At 45.3% G+C, this 24,900-nt stretch overlaps 1 protein-coding gene across 1 annotated transcript in view; it reads right to left on the reverse strand.

Moving 5' to 3' along the window:
- Positions 1–5,716: 5,716 nt before the first annotated feature.
- KCNH5 (potassium voltage-gated channel subfamily H member 5) overlaps positions 5,717–24,900 on the reverse strand; it is a 177,549-nt gene continuing 158,365 nt past the window's right edge. The window contains exon 11 of the mRNA XM_053404510.1: positions 5,717–7,180. Within this exon, the coding sequence (XP_053260485.1) occupies positions 6,233–7,180 (948 nt within the window). The 3' untranslated portion in view covers positions 5,717–6,232. The remainder of the gene's footprint in view (positions 7,181–24,900) is intronic.

The raw sequence follows: 24,900 nt of genomic DNA on the forward strand, positions 1-24,900 counted from the left end.
TTAGCGAAATGCCATGCATTTAAGGAAATGGTGTTACGACGAGGACTTAAGTTCTTATGAAAATGTCCAATTAAAATGTTCCCCAATCCCTTTCCCTGATGGGATGTGAGCAAATGGAAGAAGTGTAAAGTGAAATGCATGTTAAGGAGGGGGGGAAATATTAATTTCACGGACACACTTATGGGGTCTGAACTGGTCGGCTGTGACAGAGCAGGGATGAGATTTAGAGGTCACTTAATGAAAATGTTGGCCCAGCGTGTGGTAGCTGTGAAAAAGACAAATGGCATGGCAGGCATCATTAGGAAAGGAACTGAAGTTAAAACTGTTGATACACAAATGTCATGAGACAAATCTATGGTGTGAGCGCATCTGGAATACTATGTACAGTTCTGTTTGCCTCACTTCATATAGGAGCTGTCAGGTGGCAGAAGATCCAACCTCGAGGGCAGGACGGCAGGAACTGATATGACAAGGAAAAGTTCTTACCAACTGCTTTTTATTCAATATTCACAGAGAGAGAGGCTTGGAAATGCTACCTCTTGGAATAATGGCGTTGCCCCAAGTGAGTCTTCACCCCCTTCCTCTCTCATGCGTCACAGCTTTGACCAAAAGAACGGACTTTGTGACTTCTTGCTATGCTTTGAACTACTGATGCTTTGTGAGCATGTTTTAGTTAGCCGTATTGTACAATGTTTTTATTTTTCTGTTTGTAACTTTTTAAGAAATGTGCAAGCTTTTACTTTGTAAGTGGCTTTTTCAATAAATTTGGAAAATGACTTTTGCCTTTTGTATTTTGTGCCTTTTGCCAGAGAAGCTAAACTGGTGCCTGACCCTTGGTGCATCTACCTGTTGGATTTCTCTTCTTTGGACCCCATTCTAGGGTTGACCCCAGAAAGGAGGTGGTGGCAGCTTTCTACGGTTTGGCTTATGACTTGCAACACCTTGTGTCCTTTCCCTCTCCCTGCTAGGTTCTGCCAAAGTTTGGAGGACTGGTTGGGGGGGGGTAGATAGTGGCCCCCGAGAACACAACAAAGGCTATTAATGGCTACGAGCCAGGATGGCTATCTTCTGCCTCCACAGTCAAAGGTAGGAATGCTTTGGAATTCCAGTTTTCTGGTTTCCTGTGGGTGTCTGGTTGGGCACTGTAAGAAAAGGATGCTGGACTAGACGGGCCATTGCCTGATCCAACAGGCTCTTCTTATGAGCACTACAGGCTCACTGACTTGACCTTGACCCCGGAAACACCTCGCCTACATTTCAGAAGGTCCTCCTTTTGGAAGCTTTTAACCAGGATACCACCTGAACTGTAATCAACACTGTGGAGGCAAATAATTTGCAAGGTCAGATTCATTTTGCGACATGTTCCCTCACTGCAAAGAGGTGTGAAGTATCATCTAGCACGGATGTCCAGAAAGGCCGCTCTCTCCATTTACACACCAAGCAGCACCGGAAACCAGAAAGAGTTTTCTGCCAGAGGCATCTGAGGACAAAGTTCAGAAATCATCTTTAAGGTTAATCCTGTATACTCAGAGCAAACTCAATCCTTCAAGTTAGACAAAATGACACCAACCATGCTCAAGAGGGAGATAGCACAGGGCTTGCAAAATACCCCAAGGTTTGCCGAGGTACAGTAAGTATTTAGGATAAAGGTAAAGGACCCCTGACCATTAGGTCCAGTCGTGGCTGACTCTGGGGTTGTGGCGCTCATCTTGCTTTATTGGCTGAGGGAGCCAGAGTACAGCTTCTGGGCCATGTGGCCAGCATGACTAAGCCGCTTCTGGCGAACCAGAGCAGCGGATGGAAACGCCGTTTACCTTCCCACCGGAGCGGTACCTATTTATCTACTTGCACTTTGATGTGCTTTCGAACTGCTAGGTTGGCAGGAGCAGGGACCGAGCAATGGGAGCTCACCCCGTCGTGGGGATTCGAACCACCAACCTTCTGATCGGCAAGTCCTAGGCTCTGTGGTTTAACCCACAGTGCCACTCACGTCCCAGTATTTAGGATAAAATCACCCTAATGCAGACACTACCACTTCTCCCGCCACCAAATAGTGGAATGATGACTGAGCCTATTCTGTGCCCATAGAATTCTGGCTGGCCTTTGGAGGTGGACGGGGAGACGAGAAAGCAAATGTGAAGGAGGAATGGAATGGAGTGTTCTGAAACTGGGTATGGTTGGTTGGAATTCTGAAAAGGAGCATCCCGTGATGCAGTATTTCGTGACAGGTTCTACTAATAATTTTTCAGTTCATTCTGTGCAGATCCAGAATCAATGAACAGGTATCCATGTCTGTCTGTCTGTCTGTGTGTCTGTCTGTCTTATTTTGCACCTTTCTGGGGCAGGAACTCAATTCAAAATCCGAACGAAGGTTGAAAAATGTTCGAAACAAGATATGCCACGAATAATTGGTCTCGGGAGGTCCTCCCTATTCTCCAAACAGAGTCTCTCCGGAAGCTAGAAATGCATTTTGCTACATGAATGAATCATCACATGAATATTTAGGCACCATTAATGGCATCTAGCATTCAGAGCTTCATGGTTCTTTGGAACATATGGGCTTAGATATAATGTTACATACAAATAGGTACAAATGAGAGATGTAACACCCCAATGAGAGAAGCAACGTCAAATTATAGAACATCTCTGTTCTTAACTTTTTAAATTTTACATTCACCAGGAAACATTGAATACATATTTTACGATACCTGGATTGAAATTTGGTATAGCTGTCAGGGGCCAGATACAACATTTCCCCCCAGGCCTGTTTATCCATCAGTTGGTTCATTCCTGACCTATATCAGCCATCTCCAACCCAGTGGCTCCAGATGTTTGGAACCACACTTCCCATCATCCAGGTTCTCAGCCTTTTCATAATATGATGCTGGTTTTGACAATGATGCAAAAATTAGAAGTGATTTTATAGAAGTTATGTAGCATATTTTGGCAGAAGCCTATATGTGTTGTGTCGCCTATAGGGCAGTATCTCATGCGTTGTAGATTCTTTGGGCAATATTTACTGAGACCATCCGTGGGCACCATTGGAGGTTTGGTGGGCAAGCAGGCACCCACAGGTGCCACGCTGCCCCACCCACCCCCTATAGAAACTTACCTTTTCCAAAAGATAGGCCATTTTGGTCCTCTGATCACAAGAGGAAAGAAAGGCCCTGGAACAAAGCACAGTGCTTTGTAGGGTCAGAGAATGTGATCTGCATGCAACAAATACAAGGTGGAGTGGAAAATGATACCTTTCTACATCCCTAATACCAGCAGGAGTTCTTTGGATGAAAAGGTGTGTTATAATGATATTAGGTAGGTAGGTAGGTAGATACTTGAGCTAAGCCATAGATGTGACTCTAAGTAGGCTGTGTCCAACCCAGTGAATGTGGAAGGCAGTTTGCACCACAAATAGTTCCCTTACTCCAATGTTGTTGGGTTTTTTTTAATGATGCAGCATAAATAGATTTGATGGGCAATACCCACACTTCCACGCCATGATTTTGAGAATTGTTAAAACCCCCTAAAAGGTGTACTGGGCATCCTGGGTGTGTGTTTCTGTCTCACACACACATGCATGCATAGATATAAATATCTGCATGGACGGCTTGTTGTTGTTTTTCCTGTTGTCTACGAAAGATCAGAAAAAGAACGCAGAATGCAGAGAACATTGTCAGCATTGATTTTTCACTATTTCTATCCTTATCCACCAAGTTTGCAGATGAATAAATGATAGTAAATGAATACCACCTGTGGTTTTTGGGTAAACAGTTCTGCCAGTGCAAGGAGTTTTAGCTGAGATGGCTTTGAAGTGAAGCAAGACCTGCACCAGCAGTTGGTAGTTGCCCTCACTGGTCACTACAACACTTTTGCCTTTTGATGCTGTCAGCCTCCTTTGGAAGAGAAAGATGGGGGAGCCAGCTATATACCATCATACCATCAACCCCCCCCCGAACTGTATTTAAGCCAGTCTCCTGGGAGTGGAGCAAGACCAACAGCAGAATCTTTACTTTTGTTTTTGCTCTGTATTTATGTACATATGCCTAACTGGTTTTTAGGTGCTATTGAATGGCTGGGGCAACCCAGTCAAATGTGTGGGATACAAATAATACATTTGTTTGTTTGTGTTGTTGTTCTGTGCTTTCTAAATTGTTGGCTTTTGTTCCTTTGAACCTACTGACATGTTATGCAATTTGTATATTTGTATTTCCAGCATCCTCTACTTTGACGTCCTGATGTTTTAAATGGTTGCTGTAAGCCATTTTGGGCACAGCTCGTCGTGGGAAAGCAGCATATAAGGAAAATCAATCAATCAATCAATCAATCAATCAATCAATCAATGGAACTTCCCTGCCCTCTTCTTCTCTCCCTGTCACCCCCCCATACTTCTGCGTTCCCTCTCAACCTTCTAGAGGAGATTTATGGTGGGTGCAGGGGGGAGATAATGTGTATGGAGACAACAAACTCCCACTCTCAGCCTCACTGAGGAAAGGAAAGCCGAGCGATATGTTTGCCACCAGCTTGGCTGAAGGAGTTGCCGGAAGGAGGCGTACAAGGGGTTATCCAACTGTCTTAGGGACTCTACTGCAGATTTGTGTACAGTTCGCTCCTTAGTACTTTTCTTCTCTTCTCCTGAAGACGTCCCACAAGGGTAGATTTCCCCGCAGGCTTTACTCCCAATAAACTACCTCATGAATGAGTATAACCCGCAAGGCAGCAGAGGTTTAGGACAAGAGTTTTCCTTCTCCTAGGTGGGCTGATGAGCCCCATCTGCCCCTCACGTCCCTCTACAGTACGGGCAGAAACCGCCTTCTTGACCATTGGACCCACAATTGGTCTCATCTGCCGTAAATATTTCTAATACTTTAAGAGAGGGGTGGCGAATATATGTAGGAATCCTTGTGGTTTCTGGAGCACTTGCAGCTCCTGAATGTAGCTCAGAGTTGGCGATCACCCTTTCCCATCCCAGTAGCCTCCAGATGCCTTGCAATTCCCATCAGCCCCTGCCAGCAAGAGCCAATGATCAGGGAGCTGGAGTGCAAAAACAACTGGAAGACAACAGGTTGAGGAAGGCTGATATTGGCCATTTGCCTAGTACCATACAGTGCAAAGAGCAACCACTGACATATCTGCTTAGCTCTGTCCCCCAGCCCATTTCAGGTTGTTGGTCCAAGAGTGTGACAAAAAGACAGAATCTGGGGATTGTTTGTGGCCTACTTTTGACATCCTATACCATTCCATAAATTAGTATGTTATTAGATGGTACCAGCCCGAAATGTTTCCCCACCATGGGCGTAGCCAGGATTTATGGGGTTTTTTTGGGGGGGGGTCAGGACACCCATCTGTCACCGTCCTCCATCTGGCTCTGTCTAGCAGATTCAGAATGAAATGTCTCAACAACGGTCATTTTAAATTACTTTTGACCCCAAGTGCTCAGAAAAATCTGTCGAAATCTTTCTACAATTTCTACTTTTAGTATTTTTTGATCATGGTATCTCCCCTGCCAGGTAAGTAATTTCTACTTTTAGTATTTATTTATTTTTATTGATCGGATTGATTGGGGAGGCAGCTGCCCCCTGTCCCTCTGGCTACACCCATGTTCCCCACACTTGAAATAATACGTTCAGTTTATTTACTGGCAAACTGGTCTGTGATTCTTTAAACAGCACACTGTCGCCTTCGTTGCTTGCTTTTTTAAAAACAAAATTCATCCTTTTATTTTATAATAGAGATTATAAATAAATTGAAAGTGTGCATGCAGTCAACTGCATATTATACAAGCAATATCTATGTTAATAACTGTTTTCTTTGGCAGGCCAGAATCCAGCTGGACATGCAATATTTACATATCAAAATCCATTTTTGTGTGTGTGTTCAAGTCATATCGAATGCAAGTGAAAATATATATGTTTATATATATATATATATTATATATATATATATTATTTAGTCAATATATATATATATATATATACACACACACACACATATGCACACACACATGAACATATACACCTGTTCTGGTACGTTATGTATACATGTGTGTATGTCTCTCTCTGTGTGTGCCTGCTCATTTCACAGCATACCCGTATAGTTGTATCCAATGTTGGTCATATCCAGAGAGGACCCATTGAAATGCATGGGCGTGACCAACTTAAGCCCATTCAGTCTAATGGACCTACTCCAACTTAGTCGGAGACAACGCAGAGTACAGAAAGAGAAATAGGCATATCTATTAAAAGTGGATCTCATCTTTTTCTGATTCAGGTGAGTCGGGCCTCGAAACACTAAAAATATCCTGACAAGGTATTTGGGACGGCAGCTTAGGGGGCAAATGGGACTTGGGAGAAGGTGTCGGTGGCGCGCTCTTTTCAGACAGTATCTTTAAGATCTCGGCCACCTGTTTCTCCAGGACAGTCATCCTGCTGCTTAGCAGCTGAATATCTTCCTTGAGTTCGTGTTTGACCTCCTGGAGGGTAGTTTGTAAGGCCTGTTCGGGGATGGGGTAAAAGGGGTGTTTTGCATCCGCTTGGCTGGGGCTGTGCTCCAGGGGGCTCCGGTTCTCGCCAGCTTTGTCCAAACGAAGGTCACTTTTTGTGATCCCACTGTCACAAGAGTCCGTTTTCCGCAGTGGGTTTTTAGTTACGCCATTATCCGAGTCGCCGCTCTTGGGGTCGTCAGACAACAACCCCATGGACTCTGCTTTGGTGACATTGTTCCAGTCTTCCTTCTTCTCCTCCTGCCCCGCCATGGTGTTCTTTAGCCTAAGCCACCCCTTCCCATTCCCATTTTTCATCCTCACGGGACTGGTCACCTTGAGGGATTTCTGCTCACTGTTGCCATTGGGCTTCAGCTCCATAGCATCCCTGTTGTTCTGTTTGATGACCTCATTGGTCTTCACGTAAGACAGGGATGTCTGGATGGGTGTGATCTGAGACACGGTGACCACGCTTGTGCCAGTGATGGAGGACCCATTCTGCATGGTCCGGGTCTCCACTTGGAGGCTATTCCTCTCTGGGTCGATGATGGTTGTGCCTTGGTTCCGCATCTCCTTCTGCTGCTTGAATTTCTGGAAGAGCTTTCTCACCGGGTGGTCCACGGGGATGCTCAAGGTCACTTCGTTCTTCTGACGCAGGCGCTCCTCCTCTTCTTTTTTGACATCACTGATTTTCCGGAAAATAATCTGCAAGGGACAAAAATCCAACATGTAGTAAGAAACAAACCAACAAAACAGCTTTCCTTGGTGAGCAAATATTTTCTGAGTGGGACCAAATATCATGGGCTTAGTGTAACTTTCCCAGCCTGATGTCCTTCCAGATGTTGTTGGACTCCAATTCCCATTAGCCCCAGCCAGCAATGGTCAGGGATGATGGGAGTTATAGTCCAAAAAGGCACTAGGTTGGCAAAAGCTGGTTTAGTGGGGGAAATGCCTTCTTGTTTCTTCTTTGGTATTTTCTCTGCAAGTGAATACATGGGTGGTTGACCAAGGCAAGCTGTCAATGGTGGAGACAGATATCCAAATTCATTTTATCCATCGTTTGCTCCTGTCTCCAACCATCCATATGTTGTGCCACAATATTTCCTTACAAGGATAACTGTGGCTCCCTAGATCTTTGTTTACCTTTCTTTATTTGAAGGAATTATGTTCTGCTTAACTGCAATGGTCCCTAAATGGTTTGAAAGATGAAATAAATATAAATATAAATCAATTAAAACCATTAAATGAAATTAAAATTAGAATGCTTGCTTGAATAATAATAACCATAAAATCTTCATCAGGTTCCAGGTGTCCAGTAGTGAGTGACCCTGTTTGACCCCAACTGGAAGGGAGTACCATAAAATTGTGCCCACAATATTGAATAAACAGCTAAGAGGGGGTATGAACTGTGTATCTGAGCCATTTGAGACCAAAGACAGTGATTTCCCTCAAGGGCCTTCATGATCAGGCAAGGATATAAGTGATCAGGTGGTCCTTGAGGTATCCTGGAACCAAATTGTAAATGACCTTGTAAATTAATACAATAACATTGAACCTGACCCAGGTAAGGTAAAAGGTAAAGGACCCCTGGATGGTTAAGTCCAGTCAAAGGCGACTATGGGATTGCGGCGCCCATCTCGCTTTCAGGCTGAGGGAGCCGGCGTTTGTCTGCAGACAGCTTCCGAGCCATGACTAAACCACTTCTGGTGCAATGGAACACTGTGACAGAAGCCAGAGCAAATGCCGTTTACCGGCCCGCCACAGTGGTACCTATTTATATACTCGCACTGGTGTGCTTTCGAACTGCTAGGTTGGCAGGAGCTTGAACAGAGCAACGCGAGCTCACTGTGTCGTGGGGATTCAAACCGCTGACCTTCTGATCGGCAAGTCCAAGAGGCTCAATGGTTTAGACCACAACACCACCCGCATCCCACCTGACCCAGGAGCCTATGGGCAGCCAGTGCAGGGTTTAAAACACTGGAGTTCTGTGCTGGTGATAATCTGTTCCCTTAAACAGTATAGCTGCGGCATTTTGCAACACGTGGAGCTCCCAAGTCCAGGCCAAAGTCCAAGTGCCCCACATAGAGCATATTGTAACAACCAAGTCTTGAGGTTTCCATTTCCCATGGACCCCAGCTGGCACGGCCAATGCTTAGGGATAATAGGAGTCCAGCAACACAGACCTGTTCTTGTTGGAGAGTATCAAGTTAAGAAAGAAGTGCGCTGACATCTGTTGATGTGTATTATGATAATCCTTGAGCATGACACACAATCAACCTGTTTGTAGCGCTTCCAACAGTGGCAAGCTGATGTGGCTTCAGATTATGCAAGGAAGAAACAGAATCCCCACACCTGGTTCAATGTGCCTTTATGTGGAAGCAATTCCTAGGTATAGGTGAATCTGTTGATTTTGGTTTCTCATTTTTCCAACCTTAAGTCCAGTTCTCCACATCAGTTTACATTTTCTTTTTTAAGCCTTCAGGAAAATTCATCAGCATTTTAGTGCAAATTTCTTCCCATGCACCTGTTTCTGAATGCAATTTTCTCCTAAAATACGCATTTTTTTGCAAAGTTCCCCACAATACACACAATCACACCCAATAAAATAATATAATGCATGATTGCTGCATGCTATTTTCACTAAGATATGTATTCTACCTTAGTGTATGCATCTTGAACACATGACTTGGCTGGAAAACTGCATGACAAAATTTGGAAGAAATGAAAATTTCAAAGGATGGCTGTGTTTTAGTTCTGATGGTGTTCTCCGATCCCATTCTAACTACTCAGGGGTTCAGGGCAAACGAGTCATCACCCAGTTCCTCGCCTCTTTTGGAGCCAGCAACCAGAAGTTTCTGCCCGTTCTATGAAACAGTAGTTTGTCGCAGGCAAGGCTGGTTTCGATGGCGACTGGGCGGGGGTGCTGGGGGAATTTGACACACTGAAAGTTAATCTAGGAAATCAACTCCGTGATCAAAGCTCCCCTTGGCTTCATTGAAATGCACCACGCATAAGCCTTTTTCCAACTACAGTAAGGACACGGGTGATGGCCTGGAGTTAACGCAGCTACTTAGCATAATTTAGAACCACAACATGTTTATTAGTAATGAGTTGAAACAGCAAAAAGTGTGCAGGGTGTGGGTGTGTGCATCTATGGCAGGGGGGAACAGGCTGGTGCTTTTATCTCCCTGCTATGACCCAAATAGAGTGCGCATGGATCTTCAATTAAGAGCTGTTCTTGCTTTCATTTGGCTGTCATAGTCTACAACGAAAGCTGCAGGGGATGGCAAATAATATTTTTAATTATACGTGTCACGCCGCTCCTGCTGCCAGCTGGGGTTTGGGGCCCTTTGCAAAAAATTTTTAATAATATTAATATACTCAGCGAACCCTGCACAACCAGAAAAAAAGAATAAAATCATGTTTAAAATATTAAAGCATGTTTTTAAGGCAAAGAGGGTATGTAAAGGAACATATGCTAAAAAGAGGCAACAGTTCTTGGAGAACAATAATGGCAAGGAATGTTTGGTGCTGAGCGTGCAGCAGCTGTGAAAAAGGAGAATTCCATGCTAGGAATCTTTAGGAAAGGAACTGAATGCAGACTGCCAATATCCTCCTCAAAAGATTCCATCAATGGTGTCTCTGAAAAATTTGTACACATCACTTGTGAAGACAGGCAAAGTAATGCCAGTGTGCTGGAAGAAGCAAATATCACCAGTGTCGAAGCGATGATTCTTCAACATCAGCTTCGTTGGACTGGTCATGTTGTACGGATGCCTGATTATCGTCTTCCAAAGCAACTACTCTATTCCAAACTTAAAAATGGAAAGTGTAATGCTGGTGGTCAACAAAAGAGGTTTAAAGACTCTCTCAAGGAAAATCTAAAAAAAATGTAGAATAAAAACACAAACAACTGGGAAACGCTGGCCTACGAGCCCTCCAGTTGGACACCTTTGCCAAAGGTGTCATGGGCTTTGAAGACACTTGAACACAGGACGCAAGGGAGAAATGTGCTAAGAGGACGGCACGCTTAGCAAACCTTCACCATGATCAACTCCCACCCGGAAACCAATGTCCCCACTGTGGAAGGACATGTGGATCCAGAATTGGCCTCCACAGTCACTTATGGACTCATTGTTAAGACTGTGTTCATGGAAGACAATCTTACTTGGCTACGAGGGATCGCCAAAGAGGGAGGAGGAGGAGGAGGAGGAGGAAGAAATGCATAAAATTCTGCATGGAATGGGGACAGTGAGTAGAGAAACTATTTTTTCTCCCTCTCTCACAACAACACAGAACTCAGGGACATCTAGTGAAACTGAGTGTCGGAAGATTCAGGACAGGCAACAGATAGGACTTCTTCACACAGTGCATAGTTAAACTGTGGAACTCATTCCCACAAGACGCAGTGATGGCCACCAACTTGGATGGTTTAAAAAGAGGACTAGATGAATCCATGCAGGACAATGGCAATGTTCTGCTTTTACTGCTGGAGGCTTATGAAAACCAGTTGCTGGAAACCACAGGAGGGGAGACTTGCTCTTGTGCTCAGGTCCTGCTTGTGGGTGTCTGGTCAGCCATTTGAGAAGGGGAAGATGCAGTAGATGGGCCACTGGCCTGATCCTGCAGGCTCTTCTTTTGCTCACCCCTCCTACTTTCTGCAAAATGGTGATGAACGTTACATTGAATAGGCTGATTTCCTTGTGCATAAGAATAAGGGACTGAGCTATGAAACAGGAACGTGTGCAGAGGAGGGCGACCAAGATGATCAAGGGTCTGGTTGGCCACTGTGAGAACAGGATGCTGGAATAGATGGGTCATTGGCCTGATCCAGCAGGCTCTTATATTCTTATGAGATCAGAAGAGGCATATGCTCCACTATATTTCCTTGACTTCTCTGTAGGCTACACGTGCTTTACTACTGAGCTATTGTCCCTCGTGAGACCTTATATAAAGGTCAAGGGACCCCTGACAATTAGGTCCAGTCGTGACCCACTCTGGGGTTGCGGTGCTCATCTCGCTTTATTGGCTGAGGGAGCCGGCGTACAGCTTCCAGGTCATGTGGCCAGCATGACTAAGCCGCTTCTGGCAAACCAGAGCAGCACACGGAAACGCCGTTTACCTTCCTGTCGGAGTGGTACCTATTTATCTACTTGCACTTTGATGTGCTTTCGAACTGCTAGGTTGGCAGGAGCAGAGACCGGGCGACGGGAGCTCACCCCGTGGCGGGAATTCGAACCGTTGACCTTCTGATCGGCAAGTCCTAGGCTCTGTGGTTTAACCCACAGCGCCACCCGCATCCCTGAGACCTTATATACTCACCCCTTATATAAACAGTTGATCACTAAGCTCTGAAGATGAGGACCTCTTGCAGACACCATCTCATCAGGACTTCCATTCCATACGATGCAGAAATTGGGTCTTTAGAACCTTTCCTTTGGAACTCCCTTTACAGATGGGGCGGGCATCCTCTCTCTATTTTTTATTATTTTTTTGGCACTTATTGAACAAGAGGAAATATTTATGCCTTTATTAGACTTGGCATTGTTTTTATGGATGTCTTTATCATTGCGGTTTTCATGATTTTATTGTTAATTGCTTTGGGATGCTTTGTGGGAAGCGCTTCATTAATGAAATGAAATAAATAAACGTTGCACCTGCGATCTATCTGTTCGGCAGACGTTTGGCTGTACACTGCAAAATTCCAGTGACAAGTCTAATTCCAATGCGCAGATTGTTGCTGCAGCAGACTTAAATTAGATCTTGGCGTAGGGCATGCAGATTCCAACAGTATCTACCATATGCACACATACATAAATAAATATCTCAGTTAAAGATAGCATACGCAGAAGATAGGATTTATGTGCAAACAGGAAATGTGTGTGAGTTCCATGGTGAGGCTCTTGAAAGCCATCACAGGAGTGCCGCCCCGTGGAAACATTTCATGGGGAACGCACTATTCAGAGGAAGGATCAGAGAACAAGAAGGCAGATTCCTATTGGATCTTATTCCCAGACTTATCTCTGGAAAACAATTCCCACTAAAATAATTTTCCATGTTAATATTCCCCATGAACTGACACTGGTTTCAAGGTCATTTCCAGTATTATAAGTCCTTGATATGCCTGTTTTTCCTGAATAGGAAGTCCATCACTTGTAACTCACTCTATGTGGGGCTGCTCTTGAGACTGACCCAGAAACTCCAGCGGGTGCAGAATGCCGCATGAGATTCCTTACGGGGTCCTTGCCACAGGATCACATTCACCCAGTGCTATACCAGCTGCACTGGCTCCCGGTGGAGTACAGGATCAGGTTTAAGGTGCTGGTTTTAACCTTTAAAGCCCTATACAGCCTAGGACCCAGGTACCTACGGGACCGCCTCTCCTGGTATGTCCCACGGAGGACCTTATGGTCTTCAAATAAAAACATCTTGGAGATCCCGGGCCACAGGGAGGTTAGGCTGGCCTCAACCAGAGCCAGGGCTTTTTCGGCTGTGGCCCCGATCTGGTGGAACGCTCTGTCCTTTACCTTTTTCTTTTTTTTACCATGGATCTAATTTGAGGGGTAGGGGGGTGGAAAACAAATTATTTAGTTTTTCCTTTTGCTTGCAGAAAAAAAAATGCAATTATGTTCTTCTAATATGAGTAGTTTTTCAGCCCCTCTTTATGCAATCTGTTGAATATAAGAAGAGCCCAGAAACCTCTTTTCACACGGTCTGACCAAATGGCAAGCGGGACACGAGGAGTTTCCCCACTTTTGATTCCTAGCCATGGAATACAGATGTTGTTGGTTGTTTTTTTTTATTAAATGGAAAAAAGTGGTTTATGTTTATGGTCAAACTGATGCAACCTATATTAAGGTAAAGGTAAAGGGACCCCTGACCATTAGGTCCAGTCGTGGCCGACTGGGGTTGCGGCACTCATCTTGCTTTATTGGCTGAGGGAGCTGGCGTACAGCTTCCAGATCATGTGGCCAGCATGACTAAGCCACTTCTGGCGAACCAGAGCAGTGCACGGAAACGCCGTTTACCTTCCTGCCGGAGTGGTACCGATTTATCTACTTGCACTTTGATGTGCTTTCGAACTGCTAAGTTGGTAGGAGCAGGGACTGAGCAACGGGAGCTCACCCCGTCGCAGGGATTCGAACCACCGACCTTCTGATCGGCAAACCCTAGGCTCTGTGGTTTAACCCACAGCGCCACCCCGTGCACTGCTCTGGTTCACCAGACGTGGCTTAGTCATGCTGGCCACATGACCCGGAAGCTGTATGCTGGCTCCCTCGGCCAATAAAGCAACCTATATTACTGGTGTAAAATTAATGTTAAAAGAGAGGAACAGAAAGGAAACAAGCTACTCTCCACAAGTTGATATTTCCTATGCAGGCTTTCCAAACGTTTGAAATTGCAATGGAATTTCACTTTGTCTAAAATGGACATCCAACCAAACGAAAGGGCAACAGTCCCCAAGCCCATAAGTGTATCTGCTCCATGGGAAATTAGACGAGATTTCTCTTACAAGATAAAGAAAAGAGTCCTAATAATAGAACAAGCTCCCGTTGTTGTTCCTTTGGCCTCCTTGAGATTACAGGCACCCACACAGAGAGAAACATTTCAAAACGAGGAGACCAGAGTTAAAAGTTAAGCCCCAAAGGACGAGGGCGGGGGAGAACTAAATTAATTGCTGCATAGACACCTTCTCAAGGGAAATGGGGAAAAACTCCACTGTATGGCAAGATCAACAGTCATTAATGTGATGGGAATTTGCTGTCAGGATTTGTTTCCCATGGGCGGGGGTCTAAGAAGGGGGGTCCTTTGTCGCAGGTTTGTGTGTTAAGAAGAAGGGTTGCCGCTGAGGTCCTGTCCTCCCAAATGGCTTAGGTTTAAGGGTTATTTGAGAGATGGTTAGAAAGCGGCTTGGGGTGAGGAAGGGAGAGGGAGGTTGTCGGTGTGGCAAGCGAAGGTTAAGTAAAAGTTAACCGGTTGTCAGCCCTGGAAAACTGAGGAGGTTTCTTTATCTATAACGCAGGGGTGGTGAAGATAGCAGTAATGTGAGATGCTCTGCAGCCTTTATCCTAACCCCAATCTTTCTCGCACGGTCCCTCTAAGGTAATGAAAGGTAATTCAGTCCTGGACATTAACCCAACCCCGACACTAGTCTCATTTCACACAGAGCCTGCACCAGCCAAAGGAGCAACTTGCACACAGAAGTCAGTTTTGTTGAGTGAAGCAGTTCTGGCATCAAGGCGGAAAACAGTGGTACCTCAGGTTAAGAACGTAATTCATTCTGGAGGTCCGTTCTTAACCTGAAACTGTTGTAAACCTGAGGTACCACTTTAGCTAATGGGGCCTCAAGGCTGCCGCCATGCCACCACCACACAATTTCTGTTCTCATCCTGAAGCAAAGTTCTTAACCCTGAAGGCAGCCCTGTTTAGGGAAGCTTTTAATGTTTGATGCATTACTTTATTTTAATATTGTGTTGGAAGCTGCCCAGAGTGGCCGGGGAAACCCAGACACATGGGCGGGGAATAAATAATACATTATTATTATTATTATTATTATTATTATTATTATTATTATTATCCCAAGGTACTATTTCTGGGTTAGCGGAGTCTGTAACCTGAAGCATCTGTAACCTGAAGCGTCTGTAACCCGAGGTACCACTGTACTCCCAGATAGCCAGCTGGGTTCCTACATCCAGAGCGCTTCTTCATCTACCATCTCGCCCCATTCTTAAGATCTCATGAAGGACCACATTCCCTTGTGGGGAACTCCCCGGGGGCCACATTCCATTGGTGGGTGGGAACAGGTGCAAGAGAGGATGGGCTACATTTCAGGCAAGCATTCTCACCTCCCTAAAGTGGCCTAGCTGGCAGCAGGCTGTCTCGAGAGACAATGGAGTGCGACTTGTGATAGGAATTTTGAGATCTTAGATATATGGTAACGTTCATAAGCGTACCAGCCAAGCACGTACATAGATCAGCACAGGAAGACCAACCTGGAACCATTTTGATTCCTAAACTGAGCAAATGTTTTCTCTGCAAGGTCAAAGTGGGAAACCTCCCCATTGTCTCTTTCCTCACAAATCCTGTCTTAAGGGCACATTTAAGATATGAATAGGGTGTGACCTGTGGCATGGCCCAGAAACTATTTATCATTACAAAAGACTGGCCAGGCTACCCAGGCAATCCAATCAAGTAACCTGTCAGACAGGAGATAAACAATGACAGGAGAAAAACAACATTCAAATTTCTGTTTAGACCACCATTTCTGTGATGTAGGTATGAGGTATCTGAGGGGTGGTCTTAGGTTACACCCCTTCTGTGATGTATGTATGATGTTTCTGGGGGTGGTCTTGATCTACAGGGTGGCAATTTCAAAAGTCTTTATAAGGCCTTGCGCGCCATTTTTCGGGGTTCCTCCTCCTCTCCTGCGGGTGAGGGGAGCACCCTGTTGCAACAGATCAATAAAGATCAAGCTTACTAGCTGCTTTGCTTCTCAATATTCTCTGGTTGGCCTCTGTTATTCTCTCCTACCAATAGGGAACCTATGTAAGGACTCTATATGGGCTCTTGGATACCCCATAAGGGAAAAGGGCAATTTTTGTTTACAACAGCCTCCAGGGGTGAATTCAAACCACTGGAGAATCACAGCACCTGCTGTGGCTGCAGAGACTGGTAACTCATAACAGATGCTTCCTGCATTGGTTTTTTGCTGAATCAGCAGCAACCTCCCCAGGGCAATGTGTATGGAGGTCTTGCCTCCTCAAAGAGCATCTGGCATCCTTCTGGAGGCAATGGAGTGTGCCTCTGGGGGTGGAGTCAAACCACTGTGTTAGCTGCACTGAAGTCACCTCTCCCAGATGCAAGCCTGGGCAGTGTGTATCGAGGTCCTGGGCTGCCCAGATGACAAGACCCCCCTCTTGGCCTCACTGGTGTGGTCCAAAGGAGAGCGAGACGTTGGGTACCTTAGAAGTGCTGCCTGCAGGTTATTTGAACAACAACACCTCTTTTATTTTCCTGTATTGAATTTCATTTCCTCCCCCCCCCCCCGCGCTTTAGTTCAAATAATTAAATCTGATTTGGGGGAGATGTGTCTGCTGAAAAACTGCAGGTTGAGAACCCCCCAAGCTCCAATTAGGTTTGAAAACATCAAATGCATTAAATGAAACAGCATATTGAGATGAGTCTCTCTCTCTCTCTCTCCCCCACCCTTCCCCTTTTCCGTTTTGCAAATGGGACACAGACTTGGTTGAACAAAAGTAAGTAATCCTCATTACATAACACAGACTATAAATATTCCACACCCATCAAAAGTGAGCAAGCAGAATTGTTCAAAGGGGCCGGGGCATTTCGGTTGCCCAAATGTAGCAACTATAGAGCATCATATGTTACATAAAATTATTTACAAAATGCAGGCAGAAAACTGCCAGGAACTGGATTAAGTAATGATAAGGGGATTTCAAAGCTTCCAGTCAAAGTTGTCCGGAGGGGCAGAAAGGCAGAAGGGATGCTGTGGGTTACTCAAGGCTATTTTGCCTAATGTGCAGGGCGATCCTGTCTACGAGGAAGCAAGCCCCATTAAATCCAGTGGGTGCTTGCTCCCAGGTAAATGGGCACAGCACAGCAGCCTCAGACTGCAACGTTGTACTTAAAAATATACTGCATTTTTTCTGTGTATAACACGCCCCCCCTCCCCCGTGTATAAGACGGACTCCAAATTAAGAAAATGGGGGGTGATTGCCCAGAGTTGTTGAGCTGCAAATCGCACACGGCGCCACAGCCACCAATTGTCTGCCCGCTCACCACCAGCAGCCGCCAATCACCCACCCTAATGCCGCAGCGGCAGCCAATCAACAGCAGGGCTTCCCACAGCCAATTATTATTATTATTATTATTATTATTATTATTATTTATTTATTTATTTATTTATACCCCGCCCATCTGGGCGGCTTCCAACAAAATATTAAAATACAGTAATGCATCAAACATTAAAAGCTTCCCTAGAAAGGGCTGCCTTCAGATGTCTTCTAAAAGTCTGGTAGTTGTTCTTCTCTTTGACATCTGGTGGGAGGGTGTTCCACAGGGCAAGTGCCACTACCGAGAAGGCCCTCTGCCTGGTTCCCTGTAACTTGGCTTCTTGCAGTGAGGGAACCACCAGAAGGTCCAGGCACTGGACCTCAATGTCCGGGCAGAATGATGGGGGTGGAGACGCTCCTTCAGATATACTGGACCAAGGCCAATCATCCACCCAATTGCTGCAGCAACAGCCAATCAACAGCAGCCCTTGCCCGTAGCCACCAATCACCAGCACAATCACTGCTGACAATCTCCTGCTCGCGGATGCAACCAATTGCCACCGCCCCCCGCACTATCTGTCTCCCTCGAGAAGCAGTTGACTCTCCTTCATTGGAGGATTTTAAGCATTGCTGCATTGCGAGAATTTGAACTAGATTTACCTCCAACTCCCTTCTATGATTCTACGTCATATGTGAATGAAAGTGAAGAACTCCATGCTTCTTCCATGCAACCGAGAGAGTTGATACCACCGACCACAACATCCTTCTGCACTGTCTAGAGGGGCTGGGAGCTGGGGGCACTGTCATAAAGTGGTTCCGCTCCTTCCTCCTGGGCCGTGTCCAGAAAGTGTTGTTGAGGGATGAGTGTTCAGACCCCAGGGCTCTCGCTTGTGGGGTGCCTCAGGGTTCCGTCCTCTCCCCCATGCTTTTTAACATCTACATGCAGCTGCTGGGAGAGATCATCGGGGGTTTGGGCTGGGTGTTCATCAGTATGCGGATGATACCCAGCTCTACCTCTCTTTCAAATCAGAACCAGTGAAGGCGATGAAGGTCCTGTGTGAGTGTCTGGAGGCGGTTGGAGGATGGATGGTGGCTAACAGATTGAAGTTGAATCCTGACAACTACAGAAACTACAACTAATCCAGAATGCGGCAGCTAGACTGGTGACTGGGAGCGGCCGCCGAGACCACATAACACCAGTCTTGAAAGATCCCAGTATGTTTCCGAGCACAATTTAAAGTGTTGGTGCTGACCTTTAAAGCCCTAAACAGCCTCAGTCCAGTATACCTGAAGGAGCATCTCCACCCCCATCGTTCTGCCCAGACACTGAGGTCTAGCACCGAGGACCTTCTGGCGGTTCCCTCGCTGTGAGAAGCCAAGGTACAGGGAACCAGGCAGAGGGCCTTCTCGGTAGTGGCACCCGCCCTGTGGAACGCCCTCCCACCAGATGTCAAAGAGAAGAACAACTACCAGACTTTTAGAAGACATGTGAAGGCAGCCCTCTTTAGGGAAGCTTTTAATGTTTAACAGACCACTGTATTTTAATACTCTGTGGGAAGCCTCCCAGAGTGGCTGGGGAAACCCAGCCAGATGGGCGGGGTATAAATAATAAATTCTATTCTATTCTATTCTATTCTATTCTATTCTATTCTATTCTATTATGTGCCCAATGAGCTCTGAACTGAGACATGGCACATTTAAGCTTCATGCTCAGGAACACACACACCTGTGCTCAAAGCTCTTTTCTCCCTTATTGGAGAAACAGCAACAGCTCTGGTCAGGTCTTCCCCTCCACGCTGGTCAAGTGGCTTTCCTGAATTTCTAAGTTTCTATATGGTATCAATGTTACTGTGTGCTGCCTTCACACGGAATAGGACTGGCTTCTAGAAGCTCACATTCCACAGTAGAATTAGTGGAGGAAACACGTCTAATGATGGTATGACAGCTAGTGCTGTAAGATTCTTAGTTGTTCTTGTTTTTAATTCTTGTTTATTTATCATTTTTGCACAAGATTCAGTTTCAGTGGTATTACAGACTTGTGAAAATTAGGGAAATGTTGAGAAATTCACTGGGCAATGCTGGAAATGCTGAGCGAAGAATTTAAATTTTATACACAGCCAGTGGCACTGCAAGATCACAAAGGACTAAAAATAAGAAGTGTCTGTTGAGGAACGGCTGAAGAAGGTTGGCAAAACTCCGCTGAGGTGTCAACTGCCTGCTGCTGCACAGGCAAAGGAGAACGGCTGAGTCATTCGTGAAATATACAGAGAACCGCAGAATTGTAGAGTTGGAAGGGATCCTGAGGGTCATCTAGTCCAACCCCCTGAAATGCAGGAATCTCAGCTAAAGCATCCATGACAGATGGCCGTCCAACCTCTGTTTAGAAACCTCCAAGGAAGGAGAGTCCAGCACCTCTCGTGGGAGTCTGTTCCACTGCCAAACAGCTCTTTTTGCCAAACAGCTCTGTCATAAAGTTTTCCCGACTATTCAGTCGGAATCTTCTTTCTTGTAACTTGAAGTCATTGGTTCAAGTCCTACCCTCCAGAGCAGGAAAAATCATGCTTGCTCCCTCTTCCATGTGACAGCCCTTCAGATATTTGAAGAGGGCTACCATATCTCCTCTCAGTCTCTTCTTTTCCAGGCTAAACATGCCCAGCTCCTTCAACCATTCCTCATAAGGCTTGGTTTCCAGACCCTTGATCATCTTGGTCGCCCTCCTCTGCAACGTCTTCCAACTTTTCAATATCCTTCTTAAACTGTGGTGCCCAGAACTGGACGCAGTATTGCAGGTGTGGTCTGACCAAGGCAGAATAGAGTGGTACTATGACTTTCCTTACCTCTGCTTAAAAACCTCCAGTTCATGGTTTTAAAAAGCATGGCTCCCAGTACATTTCCAAGCACAATTCAAAGTGTTGGTGCTGACCTTTAAAGCCCTAAATGGCCTCGGCCCAGTATACTTGAAGGAGCGTCTCCACCCCCATCGTTCCGCCCGGACACTGATATCCAGCGCCGAGGGCCTTCTGGCAGTTCCCTCATTACGAGAAGTGAGGTTACAGGGAACCAGACAGAGGGCCTTCTCGATAGTGGCACCCACCCTGTGGAACACCCTCCCTTCAGATGTCAAGGAAATAAGCATCTATCTTATTTTTAAATGACATCTGAAGGCAGTCCTGTTTAGAGAAGTTTTTAATATTTAATGCTGTATTGTTTTTAACACTCGATTGGGAGCAGCCCAGAGTGGCTGGGGAAATTCAGTCATATGGGCGGGGTATAAATAAATTATTATTATTATTATTATTATTATTATTATTATTATTATTATTATATTTCACCTTCATTATCTCAGTGATCTTTACAACAACTCTGCAATGCAAGTCAGTATTGCTATCCCTGTTTTGCAGCTGAGAGCTGGGAGATGGAGGCTGACAGGTAATGGTTTTGCTTCAAGCTGCATAGTTTATTCATGGCAGAGGCAACATTTGAATTCCCCAAACTTCTTGCTTCCCTGTTCAGTCTTTCAGCTCCTGCCCCATCCTTGCTCTGCCCCTGTGGACCAGCAAAGTGGCTGGGTTGTGTGTGCAGCGAACGAAATAACTCAACGCTACGAGTGCTTGCAAAATCCAGCTTCTGGCTCTTTTATTCCCCTTATTTCTCACGAAAACCTTCCTCTCGTTTTATTAATTGGAAGTCTTGGGACGGCTAATGGATGACCCAAAGCGGAGCTTCTTAGCTGCTATTAAACTGGCTGTTTTTCTCAGGTTGCTTCACTTTGATTTGCAATTCGGCCTTTAAAACAAACTATCCCTCTGGCGCTTAAATTGCCCTCCCAATAAATTCAGCATAATCCTCTGTGTACGAAAAGCTACATTTTGCCATTAAAACAATGCCCTTAAATTGCAAGAGGAGATGTTGGGGGGGGGGGAGAGAGAGCCCTGCTTTGGGTTATGTAATGAGCTGACTGCACCATTATAGCTGATCCCTTGCATAAACACCTGCCCTCCTTCAAACTGGTGCTTTTGCAGACAGAGATTTTTTCTGCCGGATAGTCCTCCACAGGCTGTTTGAAATATACCTAAGATAATTGCCTTTTCCACATTGTCATTGATCCTTGCTTCTCAAATACTGGCATATGCAAATAAAAGGGTGGGGGTTAAAAAAAAAAAGGCTTGCATCTGGGCACAGTTCAAAATTTGCCAAATAGTTGTAAATTTGACATTTGCTCCTAAGCTATTGTGACTAGGGGCATGCAGATCTGTCAAATTGTGATTCCTCTCCATTTTTCCAGTTCAGTCCCCTACATTAATTTGTAATTAATTATTCCCTCCCCCCAAAAAAATATATCCACATGAAAATTCATCTGAATTTTCAGTGCAAACTTTTGCCTAACGTACACATTTTTCAAAGCAATTTTCCCTAATATACCGGTAATTGTCAGGTGGTGGTGGTGGTTGCTCGTGAGTAACCAGGCAGGACTCCAACCTGTCTTTTCCAGGTTTTATTGTGCAAACTATTTACAGTGCAGATACAGAAAGTTCATGTCCGTCTTAGTCACTTGCAGAATCCGGGAGTGGCCCCTTCTGGTTTCTCCCCCAACATAAGAACTTTGGCACCCCAAGCCTCCTCCTCCCCTCCTTACGTTTCACCCCTCTGCGCAGGCTGGACGACGGAAGTGGCGTGCCTCCCTCCTGGCCAGTCTGGCTAGGTGAGGCGCTGGGGCTCTCAGCAGCATCCATGAGCATCCTTCATAAAATATCTCAAGAACTCTGCTCCCTCCCCCCTAAAAAAATGCTCAACAACTATGGGCAATGACAATGGGTAGATCACTGCCAGTTTTATTATGCTGGGAGTAGATTTCAGTCTCTAGAGACCTGGATGTGCCTGAAGTAGATTAATGGGGACGGAGGGGGTAAACCTTTAGTGGGAGCAACGCCATTTTTAGAGAGATATGCATTCCTTTGTTTCTTGCTGTGATTATTAAAGAACTTATCTGGTAAAAACACTCTTTTCGTTTGATCCGCTTATTTACTGCCACCAGGGGAGGGATCTGCTTCCCCAAAGCCTGACAGACCACCAAGTTTGGATCCTCCCCGGCCCCTCCCCTCATCACCCTTGCAAGCTGGTGCCTCTGGTAAATAATAAGTGAGGTCCAGGGCAGGCCTAGCAACAGATTTATTAAAATGTCTTACTTTGCACATAGAGTTCTTCACCACAAGTATTGGCATAGACTTTCCAGATGCCTTTCTTGGAATGCAGTCAGCTCCTGAACTCCAATTGTGACTCAGTTATACCAAGAACTCTTCCATTTACTTCCCCTACCTATATTTTTCCAGCAAACTTAATGCATGCAATCTTTCCCTTAGGATCCAATTATACTTTGGCCATGAAAAAAGCACATTGTTTTGGAAGGTCATTGTTTCTTGTGTTCTTCCTGGGCTGGCATTTGTATTACAACCAACATTACCTCTGATCGATGCTCCCATATTAAAGGGCCTGTTGTTTGAGAATGGCTCCCAAGAATCTAGCATCCGGTATTCAAGTGATCACCGCTAATTAATTAATCGATTGATTGATTAATTAAATTTGTATGCCGCCTTTCAACTGCAGATCTCAGGGCGGTTCACACCATAAAAATGCAAGATAAAAAATACAAAATACACAAACACAAAATACTGAAAAACACTTCCTTGCCCCCATTCTAGGCTGTTTCGTGCACCTGGGAGAAGCAGAAGTGGCAATTGGCTGTCAATCAAACCAAATTCTCCCTGGAGTACTAAAGTTCTGCCCTAGTACTCATGCAGAGCTACACAGACACACTCTGATATACTGCAACAAACACTATAAATCAGTTCTGCGCTCTTAAGAGGAAGAAAAGACCAAGGCAACAAAGGAGTGGCTCAAGAAGAAGCACATTAAGGTCCTGGAGTGGCCTAGCCAGTCTCCAGACCTTAATCCCATCGAAAATCTGTGGAGGGAGCTGTGGAGGTTTGAGTAGCTACACATCAGCCTCAAAATCTTACTGACTTGGAGAGGATGTGCAAAGAGGAGTGGGACAAAATACCTCCTGAGATGTGTGCAAACCTGGTGGCCACCTACAAGAAACGTCTGGCCTCTGTAATTGCCAACAAGGGTTTTTGCCACCAAGTACTAAGCCAACTTGTGCAAAGGGATCAAATACTTATTTCACTCATTATAATGCACATCAATCTCTGACTTTTGTCTTCTGGGTTTCCGGGGGTTTTTCCCGTTGTTATTCTGTCTCTCACAGCTACAATAAACCTATACCATTAAAATTATGGAGCAGTCATTTCTTTGTCAGAGGGCAAACGGGCATATTTAGCAGGGGATCAAATACTCCCCCCCCCTCACTGTGTGTGTATGTGTGTGTGTGTGTGTGTGTGTGTGTGTGTGTGTGTGTTTCTGGTGAGAGCTTTCTTTAAAAAGCCACTTGCAATAACTGACCCTTTTCTGAACAGCACTAGGAGGGAGTTTGCATACATGCAGAAGGTCCCGCGTTCAGTCCCCGGTATCTCTGAACAGAACTGGGAATCTCTTTCTGAAACCCTAGAGAATTGGTGTCGTTCAGTGTAGACAATACGGAGGTGGATGGACCAGTGGCCTCACTCAGTAGAAAGCAGCACCCTGTGTTCCAGACCTGCTGGTGTAGCTTCAGCCAGGTTGTGGCATCACACGCCCTCCGATCATACCTTGATGTCCAGCATCTTCCATAGACGAGCGAGAATTCAGCTTCCCGAAGACAAGACTGCAGGCTAGTGGGCCGTTTATCTTTGATTTATCACTTTGCCCTAATGGCATCGGCACGAGGAGTCTATAAACATAAAATCTAATCAAACGGAAACCTTTTAGCAAACCAAGAACTCTATTTCACTGATTTTTGTGGGTTAAGCTTTACATAAGTTGGCACCAGTCGTTTAAATTCTTCCTCTAGGATGCTGTGAGACACTAGAGATGACTGAATATGCCGATTTCAGTTTCTCTCTGTTGCCCATCTCCAAAGTCTTCAGTTTTTCACATTTCACATCTGCTGGTGGTTTATTTTTTTAAGCCCCTTGAAAATTTGTCAGCATTTTGGCACACATTTCTCCTCACATGCACATTTTTGTGTGTGCAGTTTCCCCCTAACATACAGTGGTACCTCGGGTTAAGAATTTAATTCATTCTGGAGGTCCGTTCTTAACCTGAAACTGTTCTAAACCTGAGGTACCACTTTCGCCAATGGGGCCTCTTGCTGCCGCCACGCCGCCACCACGCGATTTCTGTTCTCATCCTGAAGCAAAGTTCTTAACCCGAGGTACTATTTCTGGGTTAGTGGAGTCTGTAACCTGAAGCGTATGTAACCTGAAGCATATGTAACCCGAGGTACCACTGTACATGTTTTTGCAAAACAAAGCTCCCTGGTATCTTATCTTCACTAATCGACGCATAGATATGCACACTTTATCCTAGTACAGTGGTACCTCGGGTTAAGTACTTAATTTGTTCCGGAGGTCCGTACTTAACCTGAAACTGTTCTTAACCTGAAGCACCACTTTAGCTAATGGGGCCTCCTGCTGCTGCTGCGCCGCCAGAGCACGATTTCTGTTCTCATCCTGAAGCAAAGTTCTTAACCTGTAG

The sequence above is a fragment of the Podarcis raffonei genome, chromosome 1 (assembly GCF_027172205.1).
Source record: "Podarcis raffonei isolate rPodRaf1 chromosome 1, rPodRaf1.pri, whole genome shotgun sequence".
Taxonomy (NCBI): Eukaryota; Metazoa; Chordata; class Lepidosauria; order Squamata; family Lacertidae; genus Podarcis; species Podarcis raffonei.